This window comes from Hetaerina americana, unplaced genomic scaffold (assembly GCF_022747635.1).
Source record: "Hetaerina americana unplaced genomic scaffold, ioHetAmer1.1.p SCAF_3, whole genome shotgun sequence".
In the NCBI taxonomy this organism is placed as follows: Eukaryota; Metazoa; Arthropoda; class Insecta; order Odonata; family Calopterygidae; genus Hetaerina; species Hetaerina americana.
The window spans coordinates 73,310,611-73,335,052 of record NW_027286874.1 but is presented as its reverse complement, the minus strand read 5'-3'; the positions used below and the strand labels follow the sequence as shown (position 1 = coordinate 73,335,052).

General features: G+C 37.6%; 1 protein-coding gene across 5 annotated transcripts in view; it reads right to left on the bottom strand.

Moving 5' to 3' along the window:
- Window positions 1-24,442, bottom strand: part of Obsc (Obscurin) — a 237,976-nt gene that overhangs the window by 90,685 nt on the left and 122,849 nt on the right. For 4 of the 5 annotated variants that reach the window (XM_071587781.1, XM_071587782.1, XM_071587779.1 and 1 more), the window contains 2 exons: window positions 15,403-15,495; window positions 2,633-2,797 (listed from right to left, as the gene is read on the bottom strand). In XM_071587781.1, the coding sequence (XP_071443882.1) occupies window positions 2,633-2,797; window positions 15,403-15,495 (258 nt within the window). Of the gene's footprint in view, window positions 1-2,632; window positions 2,798-15,402; window positions 15,496-21,101; window positions 21,456-24,442 lie in introns of those variants that run through there. The other variant, XM_071587783.1, reaches the window with a different exon arrangement.

The window sequence follows — 24,442 nt, the reverse complement described above, 5'->3', positions numbered from 1 at the left end:
TCTACCGTAAAAGCCAAAGGCATGCATGCCTCGGTGGCAAGTGTTCATGAATGAAAAACACTTCACGCTACCAAAACTTTTCAAGATATGTCACCATTGATCCCAAATAGGATGAAAATACTCGCATAATAATTCACAAACAAAAAACAACTAGAACTGGTTATGAGATTTGAAGTAAATAACTACTTACTTTTAACATGATAAAAATGATACTAATAAAACCTCTATGGGAGGAAGGCAAAAGTTCCAAGAGAAAGGTCAAGGGATAAATACATGGGACAAATAAAGAAGAAAGCACATTGCAAAAAATACCAGGAAGTAAGCAAATTAGCATCAGATAGGGTAGGATGGAGGGCTGCAGTCAACCAATCTTCGGATTGAACGACCAATGGTGATGAAAACCTTTATGTCCAGACATTTAAGTAACCTAAGTTATTTTTCTACGATTAAATTATGCGAATCTTGACCGTTTTATTGCAGTAAATGAATTTAACTGTAAATAACTATATTTAGAACAAATATACGTGGCTAAATTAACCATATTTCCACTTTTTATCCAAGCGTGGATATAATGAGAAAATTAACACAATCAACATAATTCCAAAGTCTGGGAATTGAATCTTTTGAACTACCAATCATCCTCCACCATTACAAATATATTTATTTCTAAGCAAATCTTACCATGACGTAGGAAAACGACGGAGAGTGGACAGAATAAATACTGCTCAGCATTTTCACACATCGATTTTCCAATATGTGTAGATAAGAGGGCTTTAAAAAATGTATCATATTTATCCGAATGATAACTCAACTACGTTAGAGAAAGACTTAGATTAAAATGCATGTGGTCATAAATTTGACCCCTTTGTGATATCTAAGGGATACATAATTTATAATGTTAAATAATCTCCTCGAACTTCTCAATTTTTACATTAAATGTAAAGATAAATCTTTGAGATAATTGAAAACTACCGAATTTGGGTGACTTGATGGTTCGAAGTATAACTTATTGGGATATGCTAGCTAGAATAAGAAAACGCCTTTCCTTATTAAAACGACAGACAAAAATAGTAGCTGAGTTCTAAAATGACTTAGTTTTTTTACAGTTCATCACTTCTGGTCAAGTTATGGACTACAACAAACATTAAAATTGAACATGTGGATAAAATGCACACATTTGCAGATCGATTGCAGTCCTATCGATTGACGTCACTGAATTAGTGAATTCACGATGCCCTTAGTGAACTGAACCGATGACCGGAAGTAAGAAAAAGAACACCATAGGTGAACGAGTGGAAGCCAAATCAAATGAGAATACATATAATAAAAATAGTGCAAATTAATCGGTGATTTAATAATGAATTTTACCTATAATTGGAAAGTGTAAACGATGCTTAATACTTTTCAACTCGTTATTGCCACTCCTGTTGATACAACACCAATAAACAATGATTGAAGGCAAAGGGAAAGTGGGATATAATAACTTGCAGTCAGAAAGCTCTTACGATTACTTTTTGTCGCAAAAAATATAATGGTGTAATTCGCTACTCGTGATGTGTTCCGACATACCACTTGTGCATGCAACGAAATTTTTGTATTCAAGAGTTTTGGGAGGCTAAACATAATTAATACATAAACGATGCTTTATGTCTGGCGAGAGAAAATACGTAGGATTGTAGATGTACAATAATGATCTCGTATAATGTTTATAAAAGAGATATTTCACTGATTGAACTTTTATACCACAATCCAGACACGAGTAATACTTTCTGCGAGATTTTATTCCCTAATAATGAATTTCAAGTGAAAATTTGCTGTGAATTTTATTGGGATCAATAAACATTATTCTATTAAAGTTTATTTTTCTGGTGATTGGAAACAACATTTTTGTGTGCCGAGTGAAAAGAGGTGACTTTAATATTGGGTACGCCGAAGTATGAATGGTTTCTGGCGACTAGTTATCAGAGACAAGTCACACTTGTTCACATTCGCAAGAACTGTTACCAGAACTTTTGTGAAATTTAATAGTCTACAGAAATCTCCTCGTTACTACTGTCAATTATTTTACCATCACGAGTGACTACTACCAAAATTACTATCGTAAATGACCTGACAGAATACATTTCCTAAGTCAATGTCAATTATCTTCTTAAAGTTTTCAAAATGTGTGCTTGTGACCTATCAGCACCGTTATCTCCAAAAAAATCAGATTAGGAACCACTACTAGCCAGTAAGTTCGAATCTTTTGGTCGTCCCTGTCGCAAAAATAACTTTCTCTGAACAGCCATAGGATGTGTGATTGTTGTGTACCTGTTCCTTTTCGTTTGATTCCGGGATTGGGGTTAACGTACCCTATAAATCACCGAGTGGGCGTTTCGACGTTTATTTCGGCTTAACTTTTCACGTTTGAAGTCAAGCCATAAGGTCACAGGAACTCTTTCCCCTCTTTTTCATGATCACCGATAAAGTCTAAACTCGACTGACTTCATTTAAAGTAATATTATCATCAACTTAAGCGAAAAACGGAGAAAATTCAATTTGATGATCTAAAACCTTTTCAAACGTCTCCGGAGAGTGACAAAGAAATCCATAAGTCCAAAACACATCGTGGTATAAATTATGGTACACTTACGTGTTTGAGGAGCCGCCCTAGCTTGTGGATATTTCCGCGATACCCTTCGATGGATGAAATGAATTTCAAATCACCAGAGCGATGAGGAACTCCTAGCATCAACTCCAAGGCCCGCTGAAGATCGGTGGCGTCCTCCCCTAGACGAACTGAATACTTCACCAATTCCTGAAATACAAACATACACAAGTTAGCGGTATTCATTTTTTTTATTTGACGTATTTTGTGTTTCTCTGAGCATCTCTGAAAGAGCGTCACTGCTGAGGTTTGTCCCAGAGTCATTCCAGTTCCATCGATGTGTCGTTCCAAAGATGCGTGCCGTTTGTTTTAAGAGATTGTTTGGTTATTATTGACATCTACGGCGAACGTAAAATTATATTTGCCATCATTTTTATTCACCTATATTGACAGAAAATCCACATTGCGTTATTCAACAGATGCCTTCCGGCGGCGAGGTCAAAAGACTATCCGTTCAATTTTACCGATCAAGAATATACTGTGATTTTTATTAATTCCAAGCAGAAAAGTATTGAGAGTTTACCTCAATGAAAGCCGTTCACTCCTTATCATTCCAACGCACAAAATTTTAGTTTTTGTAGTTCGAGTTTTAAACTAAAAAAATTGAGTTACTCCAATTCAACCAAATATGATCCTTATTGTAAACGAAGCAATCTTTACCGATTCATCGCACAACATTTAGTGAACAACTGTATAAGAGAAATGATTTATACTCATAAAAGTCTCGAGAATTTTTTAAGTAAAAGGACACTAATCGACAGATTACAAAAAAACAATAACTCTGTTATTTCCACATGTATTATTAAGTTTTCAAACACGTATTTAATGTTATTGCACAGAATTTCGCGCCGTAAATCTGATGAATTCTACTAAGACATAAAGGTGACGCGACTATTTTCTTCAAAGTCAATCCATGCCACGAACAACCCCGAAGAGTGTCATATATTTTTTGAAATTATTTTTTAATAATGGAGTAATTTCACACTTGATTGGAACAAGGGACCCCATGCTGAGACTTTTCAAGCGTATATGCTTGTCATAGAAATCATAGCTTCCAATGGGAGAGAGGAGTAATTATTAACGGTAAACAAAATGGAGTTAACATTATTAGTGTGATTCTATTTTGATACTCTTATGACCGAGTTTAAAGTAGGTCTACTGGATTTGGCACGTTTGGCCAATCAAAAGATATAGCGCAGAATCAGCAAATTAACACGATAAAATGTGCAGTCTTGGGCAATGAGTGAAAGTCATCGGAGGACGCAATGATGAATCCATGAGATGCCCAGAAATACTTTTGGAAATCCAGTGGGGGTGGCAAAAACTGTTGAGAGTTTGCTCCATTGGCTAACAATGAACCGGAGGAGAGAGCATCACCCCATTCACGTTGAGAGAACGTGAAGACCCTAGTGGGCGATAAAGAAACACAATTCCTCGGAGAAAATCACTATGACTTAGGAAATAATGCGATTCGGAAGGTGATGTTTATTCACCGCATCTTCATCCCGAAGAGTTTCTTATCGATTATTTTCTTTGTTTTTAACAACTAAAACGTAATGCAACCCTCTCGGTGAAAATATTCAAAGATTTATCCTTCCGGGTCTCCTGAATGTGATTACTTGAAAGAGTACACAAATGAAGGTTTCAATTTAAGATTTTTTACTTTGAACATCAGACCCCTTAAAACATTCAGAAGGCTTGAGATTCTTAACGTATAAATGTAAACAATGCGCTTAGGCACCTTTGGTATCTATAACTGACATGCCACAGAAGGAGACTTTCGGAGCGACAGATACAGGATCAATAATTACAAATTCTGGGGATGTAATAACGTCGCACAAAAGGGCTCCGTGAGAATTTCCTACGATAGAAAAGGATCGCCATGAAGAAAACAGCACATATTACAATAACATGGTATTTATAACATAAAATTACATGCCTAAAAAGGACTATGGTGAAGACGATATGACGATATGTGACTCGAGTCAACGTGGCAGTAATAAATAATGCAAGACGAGAAGAAATTCGAATAAACCTGGGTCAATGAAACGAAAGAGATAAAAGGTTACCGTAGTTCAGTGAATAACAAATAATATTTGTGTCAAACACGCAGATTGAAATCCATACGTATCGAAGGGTATCGTAAGATATTTAAAACTCATTAAATACGTCTAAAGCACAAATTTCGGAAATAAATGAAATACTATAGCGGCCAACCGGGAGCGAATATATAAAATGACCTTTACTTAGTTCTAATGGTGCACCAAATGTACTCAGTTAAAAACCAGGCTGCTAAAGAGAATATTGACTACTCATCAACACGTGGCAATACTGAAGGAACCCGAGTCGAGAAAAATTTTAGCGACAATCAGAGGAAAAATAGGAAATTTGCCATTTAAAAACGGGAAAAGAAACTTGCAATAAGTGTAATACTTGAAGCCGCAAACGAAACTGTCAGCCCAGGAAAAAGGAAAATGTAAAATAAGGTTCACACATGGGGTTTAATTGAAAAAAAAAATTATAAAAATTAACTTTAGGAGGTAGACCTAAGATATTGAAAATTGAATTAATTGCCTTGCCGATACACACACACGTGCGTGTGTATCGGCAAGGCAATTGAAGTGTAAACGGCACAGGGAAAGGAACTGATGTGTGAATTTCACACGCCGTTGGGCTTAGTACTGGGTGAACTCTACCATAACCTACCAAACCGACCTTCGGGTTGATTACTGTGTATATGGTGTACATATATATATATATATATATATATATATATATATATATATATATATATATATATATATATATAAGGCAATAATCGCAATTAAAGAGAAAGAAAAATAAGCCACTGTACAGCAAACGGGGAAAGCTGGCACTGATTTGTGGATGATATAAATATATTAGTAGAAGTAAGAAGACGTTTCGAAGGCAATAATCTGATTGGATATGATAAAGGTAGTCTGAGGATAAACAATGTAAAACTAAATTGATGGTCTCTTAACAAAAGCAAGGAAGGAACTTTTCAGTTTACAATAGGGAGAGACATTCTTGAACACATTCTAGGCATTTGCTACTTAGACAGCAAGTTTTAAACGAAAACAGCGAAGCAAAATAGCTTGAACAAAGTTGGCCTTATATCAGAAGAATAAACAACCACTTGCGAAAAATAAACACCCGCCAAAATATAAGAAAGTAACGAGAAAAAATTATTTGGAGTTTACACTTTTATGGCTGAGACAAGGAAGATCGAAGAAGAAAATAAAAGAAGATCAAAATGGATGGAAATCCGTTGTTACGAAAGAATGACAAAAATAAAATGCTAGACTGAGCGATTAATGAAGAAGGGCTTCAAAGAATGGGAACAGGGAAAATACGATGAGAGAAAAGGAAGCGAAGAAGAAAAAACTAATTGGACACATTTAGAGACAAAAGTTTACAGTTGAACTTAATGGAAGGAAACAAAAAAGGATGAAGAGAAGCTAGCGATGAAAGATACCAGCGTGCGGAGCTAGGAAGGAATGAAAAACTTGAAAAAAAAGAGGTTTGCACGATGGGTGGATAAAAATTAACCCTTAGATGATTATCTATTTGAAGAATTTAATATGACGTCAACACCTATAATTTTCATGCCACGATTTAACGTGCTTTCGCAAATGAAAATAAACAATTTTTGCACAAATGGCTGTTTTTAGTAATTATTTCCATTTATAACGCTTAATTCAGGAATCACCATATGAAAAGCATGCATTTAAAGTATTTACACGGAGTGGATTTCTCAATGAATTTCTTAAGAAATTAGTCCATTGAATGTTAATGACACGTTTTCGAGTTGATGAGGCTGAAAAGGCATACATTTGAATGAACCTGACTCAGCAAGGACAAATATCAAGATTGAAAATTGGAAAATAAACAGTGAATGTATTGAAGTACTTTTCAGGTCTCGACGCCCGCCACATTTTTTATCAATCGAAGTATGGCTGTTTCGATGTTTAACGATATGGTGCCCGTGAAGCTGACCTAAAACGATGTATAATATTTAATCAGGCAGGACTCGTAATCAAATGCAATTCAGGCTTACAAAATAATACCCCGAAAAATTCAATCGCAAAAGATCGTGTGCCACAACATATATTTTTCCCCCGGCTCAACTTTTTTCAAAGGAGTTTCTCAGTTTTATTTTAAATATGGCATTCATCTCCTTGGAAACGATTCATTCTCTTGATATGGGCCGTTAACAAGGTTGGCTAATTTTAGATTATACCCTTGATGCTAAGAATCCATCTTGTCGCATTTTTAGGGTCATTTCGAGCATAGAGCTATTTTCGCTGCGGGATATGAAGTTAAATATAAATTCGCCACCTAAGTGAAGTCATGAATTAAATGTTGCTAATGGAAAAGGACTGTAACCAAGTTTAAAGTCGATGACAGCTGCCCTATTGAAGATTTACACGGATAATCAAAAAAGGACGAACAAGAGATTAAAACTGTTCTTTCAAGTTTTCCTGAGATACCGGTGGCACGTCAAAATGACACACGGGCTCGTTCTGAGCGAAATTTCTTAATATAGTTTCAAAATTTTATAAAAATGAGTTTATTTTATTTCGATATAATTTGGCGGTTTCAAGAATGTATCTAACGTGCCCTTAAAACTGTTCGTTCAAGCTTAATAATTGAATTCTAAATGTCTTATAAACTCCATCCATCACATTTTTTCATATGAAAAATCTAAACACGGGGTTCAGGAGAATTTACTATTAGGAGAACTACTATTTAATACTTTCCTCAGTATATTTTGTTTTATCGACGGCACCAAAAAAGTGGTCGTCAAATTATATATTTGATTTTGTCATATCATTCACGTGCTCTTAATGTAACAGTGAAATAAGTTTCCCCAAGAAGACCATCGAATATAAGCTTAGGCTATAAACATTTACTTTTAGTTCAGAAGTTATTTTTTCCGCGGCCATCCACGAACCTGTGATGCAAAAATGTTTGAAATCTTTAGTAGGTCACAGATGAGTTGATTTCGAAAAAATAAAACTAAGGGTCACGATTTTGGGGGAAGTTCGTCCAGGTTATTTGTTAATATACTGTGAGATATCTTCGAATAAACAAGAACACAACACTATCATTTTGTAAATAACATCAGAAGCGTTTTACACCGCCAAGTATTGTGCATAATCTCTCAACAGTCGATGCGATGATATTCGGCTGTGAAGTAGGTGGGTGAGTAGGGTAGAGAGACATCGACCAACTGGCCCACTCCCAAGGAACGACGCCAAAGAGCTACACAGTTTAACGTCCCTTCCGACTCAAGACATGCCGTACTCGAAGTGTTCATAGCACAACACGCCAGAAGGGGAGAGGAAATATCCGTCTCTAGGAGTGAACTCGAGTCCTCCTCATTTGAGGTCAGTCCTGCCCACAGTCCATCTGTGCCAGAGTGACCACTTTAGTGCAGGAATAACGACACGTTTTGCTCAGAAACTTAGGAACAAGGTGCTCCTTGACAGTGTAGGAGGATAACGCAATGAATTTTTGTTAGAACACTGGCTTTATATTTTTTTATGCTCCCCCGACTCCGGATTAAGATTTCACTAGGTTTCGGGAGGATTAAAATTTATGTTAGTCATTATTATCTTGATCTCTTGAGTAAAAGCTTTCTTGAAGCAAAACGCCAACATTTTTGATCGACATTAAGTTGAAGAAATGACAAAAGCTTCCAGGGCAGCTAAAATGTCACGATTTGCAAATATTGATATTGGAAGACGTGAACTTGAGTTATCCTGAAACGGTTCGATATGTTTAAAGGTGCCTAAAAAAATCTGGTTTTTATACTAAAAATAAGTGAACTTTTTATGCACTATAAATTGGACGTTTCAGCAAAACTATTTTATCCGACTCATTACATCAATAGATGGCGTGGTAGCCTAGGGTAATAGAGCCTTCGAAAAATATTTTTTTCGTACGATTATTACAATAAATTCCTAAGGTCATTCTGTCTCATCCTATTCACCACAAAAAGACAACACTTCAAATGGCTCGATTATTGTTAAAGGCATAAAGCAGCCTAAGGAAATAGGTGAGGTAGCTTGTTTGACCAATGAATGCCCCTGATGGTGGTGGATCAACGTAGTTCCTTCAGTTGTTTGTGGGTAGCATCCCTGTAAGTGACAACTGACTGACTGCAGAGATACCTTTATTATTAAAACATTATTGTACGGCACAAAGTTTTCACTCAAATTATCCTTCAGTTTTCATCACTATGCTTATAGTTGGTACACAAAAACAAATTCTCAATTAGTTGGCACACAACCACCTGCGAAGACGCTAAACTTAATCTCAAGGGATAAAAGAATGTAGGTGTACGATAATTTGCATTTCCTACGTTTGACACTTTCATCCAAAAATAGATAGCGCGTTATAACCCAAAAGCACGTAAATGAATTAACGTCCTTTAGATATGTATGGAAGCTCTTAAACTCAGCACTACCGCGGATATTGGGTTGATCAGTAGGTTGATCGGAGGGCCCCAGGTTCAACACCGGCTAATGCCTGACAAAAACCCCTGCGATAAAATAAAAAATATTTCCATATCCTGAATATGTGTATTTCTCACGCCGTAAGGATACGTGGATTAGCTCTATTCTTGCTCAATAAGTTTATCTTTATAATCTCAACAAACTGAGGTGTTAATCACTCCAAATTATTGTCTTGGTAACATAATACCTTGATGAATAGATACATGCAGATTCAGATGGATTCGAAACAAAAAAATCATTGGAAAATGATATCTAAATAGCTTCACTAGCTAGAGCGCTCAGCTAGAAATAAGGGAATCAGGGCTTGTAGCGCGCTCAAGACGAACGATTTATTATCACTGCCAACCCCATAAATTTATGTGCACATTGGCGCGTGACGACGGTAAAGTAACTGCCGAGCCGTTACCTGTAGTTCTTTGATTTGGAAGAAGGCCGGCATGGTTAGGCTGGTGCGCAACTATGCTCTCTAAAGTTGATTACATGAAGCACGGAGAGTTTGTATGGCATGAGAAGCGAAAAAAAACAAGATTTTAAATATATTAATTTTAATTTAATAATATAAAGTAAGATATACAAAAGAGGGTACACAAAACGTCCCTATGAAACGGTCATTATAAGTATTAAGGGTGCAATCTATTTTTTAACTTATATCGAAGTGCGCGACCAAAACTTTTCGATCATTGATGTTTACGCGACTTATCCGATGGCCATGTTCTGCTGTCATTTAATTTGCAAACGAAGGATGGAATGCCATGAGCATAGGTTTACGATAACCTCAAGCTTAATTACTAAAACGGCTTGGCGATAAACAGATCCCTAAATCTCACTGACACTGAGCCTATAATATGAAGGGTATATAAAAAACATTTTAGCACCCATTAGGAAGTTTATCAATATAATATGCTACCACGATATGAAAGCAACATTTTGCAATTTTAAAATATTGAACGAAAAATCCATTCTTGGTACTTTTTCCCTTCGAGCGAAATGAAACTTAATTGTTACATACCAACCGTTGAAATCTCCAACAGTGCGCATACACGCATTAGTCCATTACATTAAATTAATAGCGCCTGATCGAAGAAATGGAGTCCCCTATACCTGCCCACGAACCAAAGAATCTTACTGCTTTTCCTCTCTCTTTCACTGCACCCCTCTTTTTCTCTCTCTCCCCCTACGAGCCCCCTTCCCTCTGACCAACCGTTGCGGCCCTACGCGGTTCAAGAATAGCGAGAGCGAGCTGGAGGGAGTGAGGGGGAAAGGAGGATCGGAGGCTGTGGGCCTGGTGAGGGGAGAGGGAGGGAGGAGTGGTGTAGCGGAGGAGGGGAGACTAATGCGAGGGGTTTGGGGGGGGGGTGGCAGAGGGGCGAAGGAGAAATATATGCGGAGGGAAAGGGAGGAGGAGCGAATTATTTTGGCGGGCATCGGCGATCCCCTCCGGAGGGCTCGGCCGCTGGGGGAAAATAATGGTGAGGGGGGAGGGAAGAAGTAGGCGAGGGAACAATGACATCCCGAGACGCTCGTCTAGGGTTCTACGTGAATGGGTTGCGACATACGGAGCCAACCGTCAATCCCTTTCCTTCCCTTCGCGAGTGAGATTATCTCCAAGGGCCGAGGCCTCGGAGGTCGAGGATTATTTTTCAGGGACGTCTCTTTCCCTCTCGTAAAGATCCATGTTCCCAGCTCGTTTCATCCATTACCATCGGTTTATTGTGTAATTACGGGATACGTGGAGTGTTCTTCGGTCGAAATATACAGCATGGAATTTAAACTTTTATTCATTATTCAAAATGCATTAATAGAAATTTTAAACGGAAACACGTTCAAAAAGTTTATATTATTAATATCTCGAGTTATAAATCAATTCGTAATTATATGCCAAGAATATTTCGAAGTTTATTCACGATGGAACATTTCTTAGGAACCCAAGTAACCGAAGTACTGTTTGCCATTATCTTTGAGATAATAAACAGCACGCACGTATTCATTACAGATTGGTACTTAACATACTAATAGTAATTTAAGATGATACAATATAACCATAGCCTACGGTGTGGATGGAACGAACATAAATTATTCCTCAGTAATTACCAACAAAACAGTTATTTCAGAATATATGAAAGCGGTAAAAAACCGCCGTACAAAAATGAAAGTACAAAACACGTTTGGGAGATTTCAATTTCGTTTGGTGGCGTAGGGATTTCGGTACCATGCACTTCTTTATGAAAATCTCGTGTCTTTGAGTATTAGAGTAACCTTGGCTTCGCCCTGAAGTATCTTCATGATACAAGCACCAAAGATTACTCTTAAAAAAACTTCAAATTCGGTCCGCTAAAAACGCTAATTTGGTTAATTTCATGAAAACGTCAGCCTATGAGTTTAAGAAATTTACAAATAAGATATTTCTGGAAAAGTTTGATTTAGAAATCCCTTCCATTCTCCAAGAGGACCAAATACTCGCACTAGTGCAGTGGTACCTCTGATGGACCATTTGGAATTATTCTCTATATAATTAATTATCCAGTTTTTCTTCGAAGAAAGTGTAGACTATGTATTTATATATTTCCAGATGTTGTACAAATGAAGATTTTTAGAAGCATACATTTCGGCATCAACATTAGCGGGGTATATTAATAACTAACACTCCTTACTTTTGTGACCAATTAAGATGATCTATGAAGAACATGAGATTGTTTTTGAAGATATATAACAACGCAGATAAAACAAGGCTGCAAAATACTATAGTAAATATTTTACGGAAGAAAACCGCAATACACAACTTGAAGATGGTTTGATCGGAGAGGATAGAGCTCACCTAGTACTACGCCCAATGAAGTGTGAATATCATATATAAGTGCATTTCCCTTCCCTGCACCACCTTCGGCTTCCCAGAATGACGTTACCCTAAAGATCACACAGATTGGATGAAGTTGAGGAAGCCTAATGGCAAAACACCCCAAATTGAACCAGAGTCCTAGAGTTCCGAGTCCCAGCGCTCTATCCTCTGGACTATAATGGCAATTTGTCCGAAAGGATGCGTGATGAGAAGAAAATATCTCTGAATTTTATAACAAATTTCCACTTCCCTAGATGGAAAAAAGGTTTAATCAGGATCAATTATAACTTAATGTACTGCATATAATGCATTGTACCTTAAATAAGATGAATCAAAATTCTATCACTCTATTTATTCATGAAAAAGGGTGGACTAAAACTTGCTCTACAGCTCTTTTACATTTTTTTAGCCAATATTGATTGCACTTTTCGAATAACAGATAATCTAATTTTTTCCCAGAGTAATACTCTTGATGACTGGCTGAGAAGGTGAGGATGGGCTGATAGATTGCGCATGAAGTGTATATTACAATTCGCAAGACTTAACGCATACTTCACTTTAAAATGTATCGAATATTATCCATAGGTCGGGAGTGAATTTTCGCAAACTATTGATTTTTACAGCATCAAATATTTACGTAATGATAGATTACTTCACAGATGACGTGAATGTGCTGTAATAAGATCATTATTAATACGCATATTTTATTATTTGTCACGCATAATAAGAGGGCATTGAATAGCAGAAAAAATAGCGACGCTTTGCTCACCAGGGAAAACAAAATACAAGAGACTCTTAATATGCTAATCACATATCAAAAACAGGGCATATTTAGTTGTTTTGGAAAATCTAAAATGAACTACTTGAGCTATTTATTAATACATCTCATCAAAATGCCCGCAGTTAACATTTAATTTAGGCCACCCAAAGGTACGATAATAACATCAGAAGCCAATTTGGAATCCCAGCTTTTGGAATTCAGAAAATATATTAGTTTTATTACACACTAAATGAATAAAAATCACGCCAAAAACACTTGTGACTGCACAATGTATAGTTTATTCAAAATTTAAGAGCCCAATTTATGCAATAATATTTTTAAATTCTGCATAATAACCCCATGACGCAATTTTTACTCGGTGAAGGGAAGGGAGGCACAGCAATAGCTGGTCTACATTTTATGGGGAGACATTAAATAATATCGAGACCGGATGGGAATGCGAACACATTGGGAAATCGATCAGTCTATATTTTCTTTCCCTCAAATACATGTAGGATGAATGGAATTAAAAATGACTTTGGGACATATGGCACAGATTTGGGGATATTAATTGGGGTACACTATGAATTATAAAAAACGAACAATTATCATAATAATATTTATATTTATACTAGCTCAAATTATAACTCATGAAAATGATAATGTATTTTCAATTGCAAGTTTCGATACTTGAAGTTTCCGAATGTATATGGAAAATTAAGCGTTTGACTTGTTGCCTTATTATTGACGAATGAGATACAACTGGCCGCCATGCTCACAACAAAGGTTCAATGATCATTCAGTTAGCACAAAATACTGAGAATATAAATTTATGTTCAACACACGGAAGAGGTATATTTTCCGTGGTCCATTTTCAATTTTTAAAAATGGGTAGTTTACAAAATAATTTCAGTAAACGGGGTATTTTACTCTGTTACCGGGCACGTCTCTCCAACCTACCACCAGCACTGCTTCGCATTCCAAAGCTCGCAACGTTGGTGTTTTCATCACTAGACGGCCTCTCCCGTCCTACCCCATATGTTTCAGCAAAACCTTCTCGGCCTATCACACCCTGGGCTGCAACGAATTTATTATTCGTTCAAAAACCACCAGTTCTTTTGTTTACGCAATTTCGGCATAAACCTTTCTGCTGTGGCAGATCGCGACTCCATGGCACCAAGGTGGTATTTTTCGCGCACGAGACTCGATCTACGAATACGAAAGCTGGTGCCATGTTTCAATTTGAAGGCTGGAAGAAACAAAGCAGTGTGAATCATTTTCATGACGGAAATATCCCCCGGTAGGCTGAAGCTGGATTCGCGTCATCAAACAGAACGGATTACACAATTCACCACGCATTTTCTTTCGCATTCTCCGTCTTGTTACTCGTTCATTATGTGCGACGACACGCACGTGTGCGGTTATGGCAGTATTCTACTCGTACAATAATAATAAAGTGTCTTCTAACTCAAGACCGTAAAGAGTACTTTTGCTCGAAGCATGCAGGTAGGTACGTATTTTCAAGCACAATTTTCGGGTAGAATGAAACGATTGAATCAGTTAATGTTTTCTCTGTTTCTCTCATGAATTATCATAGTGCCAGACATAAGTCCTCTTCAACAAACACTCTCGGAATTGAGTTTCCCACATTCGTTGCATTTCGAGAATCACCATTTCTGAAAATATAATAACACCCCTAACTACTTTCATACACACAATTTTCTAACAATAGAAATTTTCACGAGTTCCTGGACATTTATTAATAGAGAAATATTTCTTATACTTTTCTCATGACATATGCTAAGTGTGTAAACAAGGTATTTTACGCCCTAATTCTAAATGCTCCCACTTGCGTTCAATTTCATATATTTCCAGGAAGTTATATCATAAAACAGGTTAGTTGAAAAAATAATGCATAATATTTCCCAAAATTTCACATACTACGAGGAGTCAGAATTACAAAACTACCACATATTTTCAAGTGTAGGTCATTCTTATGAAGAGACCTAATTTTCATTGAACTAAATAATTATTGAAACTCCAATGCTATGAAATACTTTTAATTATGGAAAAAGAAATACGTTGGAAAGTTTTATTATCTAGTCTTATGGAAATTCTACAAGGCAGACGAAAGCAGGGGGAGGGGAGTCTTTAAAGCAGATGATCTCTGTCAACTATTTTCGCAGACTTTGGCTTCATTCATCACCGAGGTTAATTATTTGAAAAATGTTTATTCTATTTCATTTTTAAAGAGAAAGGAGAGAAGTAAACGCGATTCACAATCACCTTTTTCTCAACGAGGTTATTATGTATGGGCAAGATTTAAAAGCACCCTTTTCTTAACGGGCTCTCGCCATGCGCAGGCAATAAAATTTGGCATGCACTGGCCGGCGAACAACTTTTACTTTTAACTCAAAGACTGAATTAAAAATTGGCTTTTCTCCGTTTGGCCTGAGAACAAACAAATCGGAGGTAGGCTTGGAATGGTGCAGTAAGAAGAGGGCCCACATTGCTAGTTTCTAATAACCCAGAACAGAATTTTGGCACACACAACCCCTTCAATGCGCATTGGTTTGATTCGGCTCAAAATTGAAAAACAAAAACACCAAACACTTACCTTTAAGAGGAGTTGGTAGTCGTTTATGCGTTGGATCGGAAGCTTAAGATGCTCGGGTAAGCTTTTGTCGTCCCCTATTTGTTGGCTATATTCCTGCAAGATAAAGTCATTCCATTAGTTATTCAATTTAACAGGAGATACATAATTGTAGCATTATAAGTATCTGCGGAAACCAAAGATTATTTTTATTTTACAATTATATACACGTTAACTATTGCAGTTCTATTTAAATAACATTATAATGTTTAGTTTGGTACCGTCTTGAAAACAAGGCGTATGGATTTATTTGATGATATTTTGTGATCTTTAAGTTCATGAATTTAGGTCCACTTCTAAGATATAGAGTAGAAATAAGACTTTAAATAAACAACAGATTAAAGCCGAACATTTATTTAAGGTAAGATACTCGGCTATAATGAGCTTCCGTTAATTTAATTTAGTACCGTGGGCGAACTATTTAGTATTAACTCATCTTGAAACCTCAACTTATTGTTCGTGCCGATACTCATTAGAAATTAATTTTAACGAGATTTACCCAATGAATCAGTAAATTCAATAAGCAAAAGACGCGAGAGCTGCTGGATATAAAATGGCTCTGGAAGGCTCGAGTGAGGCTTAGTGAAGGATATTGAAAGTTTCCTTTCATAAAAAAATCCCTCCAAAATATGTTTAAAAAATGAAAAACGTGCTTCGTTGTGTAAACGTGATTCTTGGAAATAAATTATCGAGATTTTCGCATATTAGGGGGACATATGCTCGTTTAGCATGTTCCCTTAGGCTGTTGCCTTGACACGAGTGATTATTTATCAACTTTCAGCTGGTAGTGATGCCTAAAACTGTCTCTCTAAATAAAAAAGAGGTATCACAATATTGCATAAAAATGTGATCAAAGAAGATGGTCGGTGAAGTTACAACATAGAAAGGGGCCTGCTAAATGGATGTGGTTAAATCAAAACATGAAGCCAGCTTCGTAAGTTACGTTTAACGACAGTCTAATATATCGAGTTTAATCAAGGTAGTCGAGCCTTGAACCTTCATAAGCATCAATGAAATAGGTCGTTTTGCTCACTCCACACTTCATCAGAAACAAGTTCAGCGGCCATTAACAAACAAGATCCCGAAATATGAGGCGAACAATTTACAGTGGTACGAATTCGCGGTAATAATTACATCAGAAAATGGAAATGACGATAGTAATAAATATTATCGTCGCTTAGATGACGATACGATTCACACGCGTGTTACCAAAAGTTTTTTTTGTCCCTAACAGACCCATTAATGGAAACAATTTACGGGTATGAATGTACAGGACTGAAAAAATGGCAATGAAAACTGATGGGGATTTATGTGGATCGGTTTAAAACTTGCCAAAATATTTTATAACTGAGAAATGATAAATAATAATACGGAGAAAACAAGGTGCGTTAAAATTCCTCAAACGTAGTCGATGGCTCTTCACTCGAAAATTTGGGTAGATTATGAAACGAATACAGTTGTTGAATCTTACATAATGTATTAAATCAAATTTTAAGTTGTGCCATATCTATTGTAATTTTGAGAATTATTGTATTTTGTTTAAAATATGTTTCACATTAACAGCAACACTTATTACACATGATGCTTATTTGTAGAAACGCAGGGATTGCACTAAGTATACTCGAGTTTGATTCAAGTTAGTTACATAATTCAGTATCAGTATAAAGTATTTAATAGCGAAAATATATGTGTTTTTCATAGTTCAAGAAACCTCTTCCACTAGTTACTTTTTACATTATATTGGTTTGCAATTTTATTTGCCACAATTATCATGCTTTAGGACAAATTGTGCAGGAAGTTAATAATAATTAAGACAGCTAAATACACCTTCTACATTTATTACATTATTTCGGCACCCCATTGGATTGTGAAATAAAAAGACGAAGCCAGTGATTAAACTTTTCTGTATTATAAGTAAGTGTATAATGTAAGTTTATTAAAATGACATTTACAAATGAATTATTTCATCGACTGAATAGGTCTTATATTAAATTTGCAGAAAAAAGAAAAAAAGTACATCTGAATAATTTCAGAACCACTCGCTCAAAAAAACCAACGTAAAAAAAGTTATTCCTTGCCTTGTGACAAGAATACATATATATACTAAACAGATTTTGCTATTTACAAACACTGCTATGAAATATAATTGAACTATGAAACATACTAGGACTTGAAATTATTTTACTCAATGATACGTTACATCTGGAAATTCACGAAGCTTTTGAAGATTGTCTGCCAGTGAACAAAGAGTTGAACTTTAAAACTCGGAAAGCATTCCAAGAATACAACTTAATTAAGCGAGTAGCGACTACAGGTAAACAATCGTCAGCTTCCAGAACCCCAGCGTGCTTCAGTGAGTCATTAGATGAATGTCTCTTTCTCAACTCCCAAGTTCTTTAGTTTTTGAGATTTCGCAAGGAGGGAATCTTAGTATCTTCTGACGAGACTAAAACGCATTTCTCAAGTCAAAAATACATTCAAATCTACATCTGACAATAAATTATTAAATGCAATTCTTAATCGTCGCAAGCTTCACTTTGAAGACATTTTCCAAACCGGGCAAAAGACAAAAAAATCGCTTGTAATTTCCACTACTCTTTATTTTTACGACCTGGGCTTTGACTTCTTGCGTCATCTTCAGGCCAAATTGTTTGTTTTTTGCACCTAATGATTCAAGAAGCGGAAACAAGGATCGCGAAAATAAAATATTAGTGGAAATTTCAAGCGAAAGTATCACTTTTTTTTCAGAAATTTGGGGCTCATTGACATGTGTATTGAGAAAGAGACAATTTGAATATGCTGTTTATGGCCAGGTGAGCTTTTGATTAAATGTATTATTTTGGCGACATATATAGGAAAAAAATACTGATAAATTCCATAATGTTTGCCTCGAAACCTTTTAGGATGGGAAAAATAATAGACCTTCACAAGGACACGTACTCTTAATGTGGCTGTACTGTGGCTGCACTGAACGACTAAGCCATTGCATTCATTTTTCGATCGCATGCAACAACCTAGAGCTTTGGGTTCTAAGAACTAGGTCATATTTTTTTCCAAAGAAACAACGCAGATTTGCATTTTTAGAGCAATCCCAAATGCACGAAATTCCGTCCAAACTCATTAATATTTCCGAGGAAAGTATGTCTCGAGAAATTTCACCAAATAAAATGCGTGTGCGAATTAACGGGAGAGTCAAGTGTGTGAGGGGAGCCACAGGGAAAAGACGGTGAGAGGCGGGGGAGAAGGGATGCGAAGGTGGGGAGGAGGGGGGGGGAGAGAAGGAGAGACGAGAAAAACCATGGCTGTTGACGTGCAAGATGCAGCGCCACATATAAGCAGGTAAATTAAAGTCGATTGGAATTTCATGCCAACGGCAAGAGTGATTTGAAACGCGACCCATGTTCAGATTTAAAATAGACGAATTTGACGCTGAGAAATAACTAAGGAACGAGAAAAATGACCAATAAAGAGCACTGCACGAAAAAAATATTATTAAACAAATTTTAAAGACGAATGCAGCAACCTTCGGCAGAGTAAAATTATATGGGAAATACAGGAAGATGAGAGGGTAATGCATTTAAAATAACTACTTTTAACGATCTCTTGTGTTGGATGACTAATTTAAAATAATTAAATACTACGACGAGTACACGGAGGTTAAATATTACGTAATAAGTAAATTGACGAAGTTATTTAGGCAATGGATATAACATTGGAACTCCGTGCTGAGAATTGGGAAGCGACTCGAAAGATGTCACTGCTTGCGGTGAAAGATCGCTCACTACCATAAAACGACGAGACAAGAAAGGGACGTAAATTTTAGTTTTCGGCAAGCAAAGAGAATTTAGCCTCATGCATCATTATTACGCCAGCGAAGTTGATATCTCCTGAGAAAAACCTGTTTAGCTTAATAGGATGAAGAACCAAATCGATATAAATAACTTCCTCTCAGGCTCAAGTTTCGCTGTCCTCTGCCAGTGATTCCTTCCTGTCGGTCGATTTAGGGCTCCTTTCTTTTTCTCCCATAGGAAATCCAGTGACGCAAATCTACATACATAGATGCTATTTGTTTTAATTTCAAAAGCGTTTAACCCAGTGTAATAAATGTTTACTGGAGGGCGAAAACACGGCGCGAAAGACGGCTTTGGAAAGACCTATGCACAAAGATGGGCTTTTCGTTGCAAAATACCCAGCTCATACACATTCTTGGTATACTAAATACAAGTCGAAGTTATTGCTATAGATATAAGGGAAAATTGACGCCTTATTTGCTGGTCGCAAGGAAAAAGACTACATTATCGGCTAAGGAGTAAAATTTAGAAAAAAAAGATAGCAAAAATATATAGTAAAAAGTTTCAGCTTTAAATAAATGATCAATATAATTGATTGTAAATATAAAACGGAATACACGACGGGGAGCGTAGAAAATTTGAAAAGGACATAAGCCTATGGTTCATTAGCTACTGAAAAAATAGGCTAAAATAATAGTTACGTAATTAGTATCCGTAAATAGAACGCTTATTTACGGTTATCAATAGGCAAATACATTTTTAATACACGTAATTAAATAATATAATAAAATGAAGCGTATAAAAGAAAAAGCATAAGCATGAATTTTCGAAATCATCAACATTTTTAGAATCAGCAAAATGAGAAGTACAACGCCATTAAGAAAAAATTGTAATTTGGAAAAATGGATATCGAATAAATTATCCAACCTAACATACAATAAAATAAAAAATACACAATATAGTATTTATAAGAAAAAATTTAGAAATATTGCAGAGCAGTTGCATTAGATGCTCAAGACCTGCATAAATAATGAAGATGCAATGAAGGCGTGATGAATGCACACATTCATTAGCCAAATATTTGGAAAGAAAGTTAGAGGCAATAGCGAATTTTTATTCATTAGCTTAGATTTAAAAACCGCGGAGCACAATATTATATATATAATTACATATGTATATGTATATATATATATATATATATATATATATATATATATATATATATATATATATATACACACACATACACACACATACACACAAACATATAAAAGAAACACTGATCATGTGCTGAAAGTCACTTAATGCGACAGTACGCGGGTCTTTACAAAGGAAAAATATCCTAGCAATATTTCTCCAGAGGAATAACAAATTCATACGTGATTGAACGGTTGAATTGACACTTTGCACCCAGAAATACTAACCTACATTAACTTTCTCATATCAATGAATATATTTTTTGCTGTAAGTCATGTGCGACAATGTACTCCCAAGAATACAGTGACGACAGCAAGCTCGCAAACACCTTCACGAGTCGATACCGAGGGCCAAAACCAATCCACGCACGCAGGTGGGGAGAGAAAGAAGGCCACTTGGAAAACAGTGGACCCAAAGATTTGGGAAGGGAGCGGGAGAGGAAAAGAGAGAGAGAAAGGGTCTTGCGGAGCAGAACCTTAACATGCGCACTCGACTAAAGGTTTAGACAGGTCACGCCGGCACATATGCATCCAAACAAATGCCCGTTGTCACCGCCGACACCCCTCCCAGTCCCCCCTCCCAACGCGCACGCCTCTGCGCCGCGAATCGGGCACCCACACTCGTCCGCGATCCTCAGCCCTATCATTTCGACATCCCGAGATCGAAGGGTCGTACCTCTTTGTCGAAATCCCCGTCTCCCTCTCACTGCCGCACTTCAGCTGCCGCCTTCTTCTTCTTTATCTGACGGATGCGACTCGGGGAAGATCGGCCAACGAAAGGGTTCAGAAAGAAACTTCTCCTTTTCTTTCTGTTTTGCTTTTCTTTCTTTCCTCCGCACGGAACAAAGCACACTCTCACACAAGCACTCGCCGACGCTCTCGGGGAACTCGATCGGACGATTCCCCTTCTTCCCTTAGCGCGATCGCGCGAGAGAGATAGACAATTCAGGGAATGAAGGGTGAGAGACGCGGGGTTCGAACCGCGGGCGGGACACTCGCTCTCCGGAAAGATTAACACTGTCCTGGCGTGGGGAGAGGCGAAGATTGAGCGAGAACGGGCGGAGCCGGGGTTATGCGGCGGCGGGAGGGGAGGGACACCGGCCGAAGGGGTCGGGGGGGAAAGGGTATAGAGGGGGGAGGGGAAGGGGGTGGAGTGGGAGGGAAGTTGGGGGAGAATGAAGATGAGAGGGGGGAGGCGATGGACAGGAGAGGAGGTGACGGGAGTGGGGGCGGGGACTTTCGGGAGAGATGGGGGTGCGAGGAAGGAGGGGGAGGTGGAAGCGGGGGAGGAGGGACGAGGAAAGGAAGGATCGGTGTGGAAAGGCACGATGCGAGGAAGGTGGTTTTCGAAGAAGGCGAATGGTTGACTCAAACCGCGAATCGCGAAACCTCCTTTTTTTTGGGCAAACCAAGTCTTCTGGAAAGCCTCCTACTCTAACACACACCTAGGTTTGAAGAGACCCGCCATTTTTCCAAATCCGAATTGGAAGAAACGGAGGAAACTGCGCAATTCAAATCTGGCTAGCCTGATACATTCGAACCAAGTACATGAAATCTGCAACAGAGTAAGCAAATATGTTTAACTTATACAACAAGCACATTGCAGTCACGCATCAATCCTCTACGTAATCTCCTCTACCTCTCTTCGAAAAGCGCGCATTCGTAGGCATTAAAAGATATAACGGAAACTTGGATTTTAAACCAAAAATCAGGAAAAAATGTAACGGGCTGGTAGTATCGTTTTAAGGAGACCTGTAAAAAGTATGTAGTTTACGGATTCCAAACTCAGGCTGAAAAGCATAGTCAAGCAGAAACAACTTAGGTCAAAAAACTAAGTCAGTTCCTTCTTTCCCAAGAGGACAGTGGTTTGGCCAACGAAAGTTTGGAATGCTTGAGAGTTTCATTTGCATGAGTTTCTCTGTGTTTTTGTTCGCTAGCGCTATCTCGCTTCTAAATTTAAATTATTAGTCACATCTGTGAGAATTTCCTTCAAGAAAAAAAATACACATTCGTATGTATGTATACACACACACATATTCAATCACGAAAACCTGCCATATGATACTCATTCACATGGAGTATGAAGATATACTCATTAAAATGGAAATAGATATAAGGAAAGGGATTGGAATACATATAAAAGACGAACACAAGATAGGTGGCGAAGGCGGAATTGAGCAGATCACAAGTGCAAACATATTTATTTTCTTGACCGGGACTAGATGCATTTTAATTTCAGTATTTCCGAAATTCGTAACGCTACTCTCGTACCGTTATTACAACCATTCGAGATGTACACAAATTAATAGCTTCTGGATAGGTGTTGTATCGTATTATCCATGATTATGAATCTTGGAGACGACGCGAGAACTTGGTGCCATTGCAGGAATACATAATTATGCTCCAAGGAACTACATTCGTTTAAAACTACAGTGGACAGACAGGATATGTCACACGATAATTAAAAAACGAGAGATAGACTGCATTCGATGAGCGAGGATTGAATGCCAACCTACAAGCACTGCAGAAAAAATAAAAATTGAATGAGTTTAATGCTAAAACTGAGCAAATTATTTTAACTGACGCTTTATCGATAAGATTGAAATGAGAAGTTATAGTGATCAAATCCATAAATGGAATACTTCCCATCCAATACAAATTTCTCAATTAAGACAACAGAAAAAAATAACCATAGCTACATTCGGCAATCTAACCGTACCTACCGTCGGGTTTCAATTTTATGTAGACTCAAGTTAGAGCCTAGACTTCTCAGAAATGACTTCGGCTTTGATGACAAACATGTAAGCCTAAATAATAGTACCTCCACATTATGAAAACATAAACATATAGGTTCAAATAAATTAGGATTGAATGCTTGCGAGTCGAGAATGAATTATTCGTCTTTTTCGATAGGAGCCGCACGAAAAGCGGCCCGTGATGTCAAATATCTGAAAACACTGAAATACACTATTGATATATGGATCAGAGAGTTTAAATACTTAAGCCATGTTCCAACTTCACTGCATGTATACATTGGTCAAATATCTATGCAATCGCTGATATCTCGAATGTGAAATACGTTGGCATGGGACAGATAATGCTGAGTTCCCCAAATTATTTTAAAATAAAAATATGCAAATATTATGCACTCTCGACATATCACATTTGAGATAATTTCGGAAACGCAAGCGATTTTCCATCAGCATTTCTCACGATCCTGGAATGGAACCAAGAAAAATCTTCAAGGGGTTATGAAAGAATCACCAATGGTTTGCGTTGCTCCCGTCTCCTTCGACGACTGGCGAGACAGCGTATGGGCGTGGATATTCTTCGCTGCCCCTTCAAACCCGCCTTCAAAAGCAAGCGGATGTGTCGTTGGTTGGGAGGGCAGAGAAGAATGCGAAATTCGCGGATTGAGGAGAGTAGTGATGCGAAAGGCGTTGACGGGAGGTCGGGTAGGGACGAATACCGGAGACTCCTCTGAAGGTGCAGCGGGGGGAGTTGAGTTGGATTGGGGCGTCGGGCGGAGAGGGAGGGCAGAGGGAGTGGGTGCGGGAATGTTGCGGGGATGAGACCGGGAGTGAAGAAAGAAGGGTCGAAATGAAGGGATGAGGCGAATCGTATCGGTGGGCCGCATGGCGGAAAATGTGGTGGCTGCAGGCACGCGGGTCAACCCGAAAATAAGGACGCGTGGCTCAAAGTGAGCCGACAACAGAATTATGAGCAGCGTTTAGGGGGACGCGGCAAGAATTTAATTGCATATTTCTAGACGGACGCTGCAGAGCGGATAGCGACCGTGTGGAAGCAAATGGTTCGGAAGAGCATACTTGTACATTAAATCTCGAAGTGCGTGGTGAAATTACGTGGTGACCTTTGATGGTACATAATACAGGTTTGCAACTACGCGAAAGAAAAAAGTTCATTGAAACAACAATTTTTAAAAATTGAAACCGCTATGCTCTAGAAATTATCTCTTATTCCATAAAATATGCTAATTAAAATGTATTCCTCACAGGT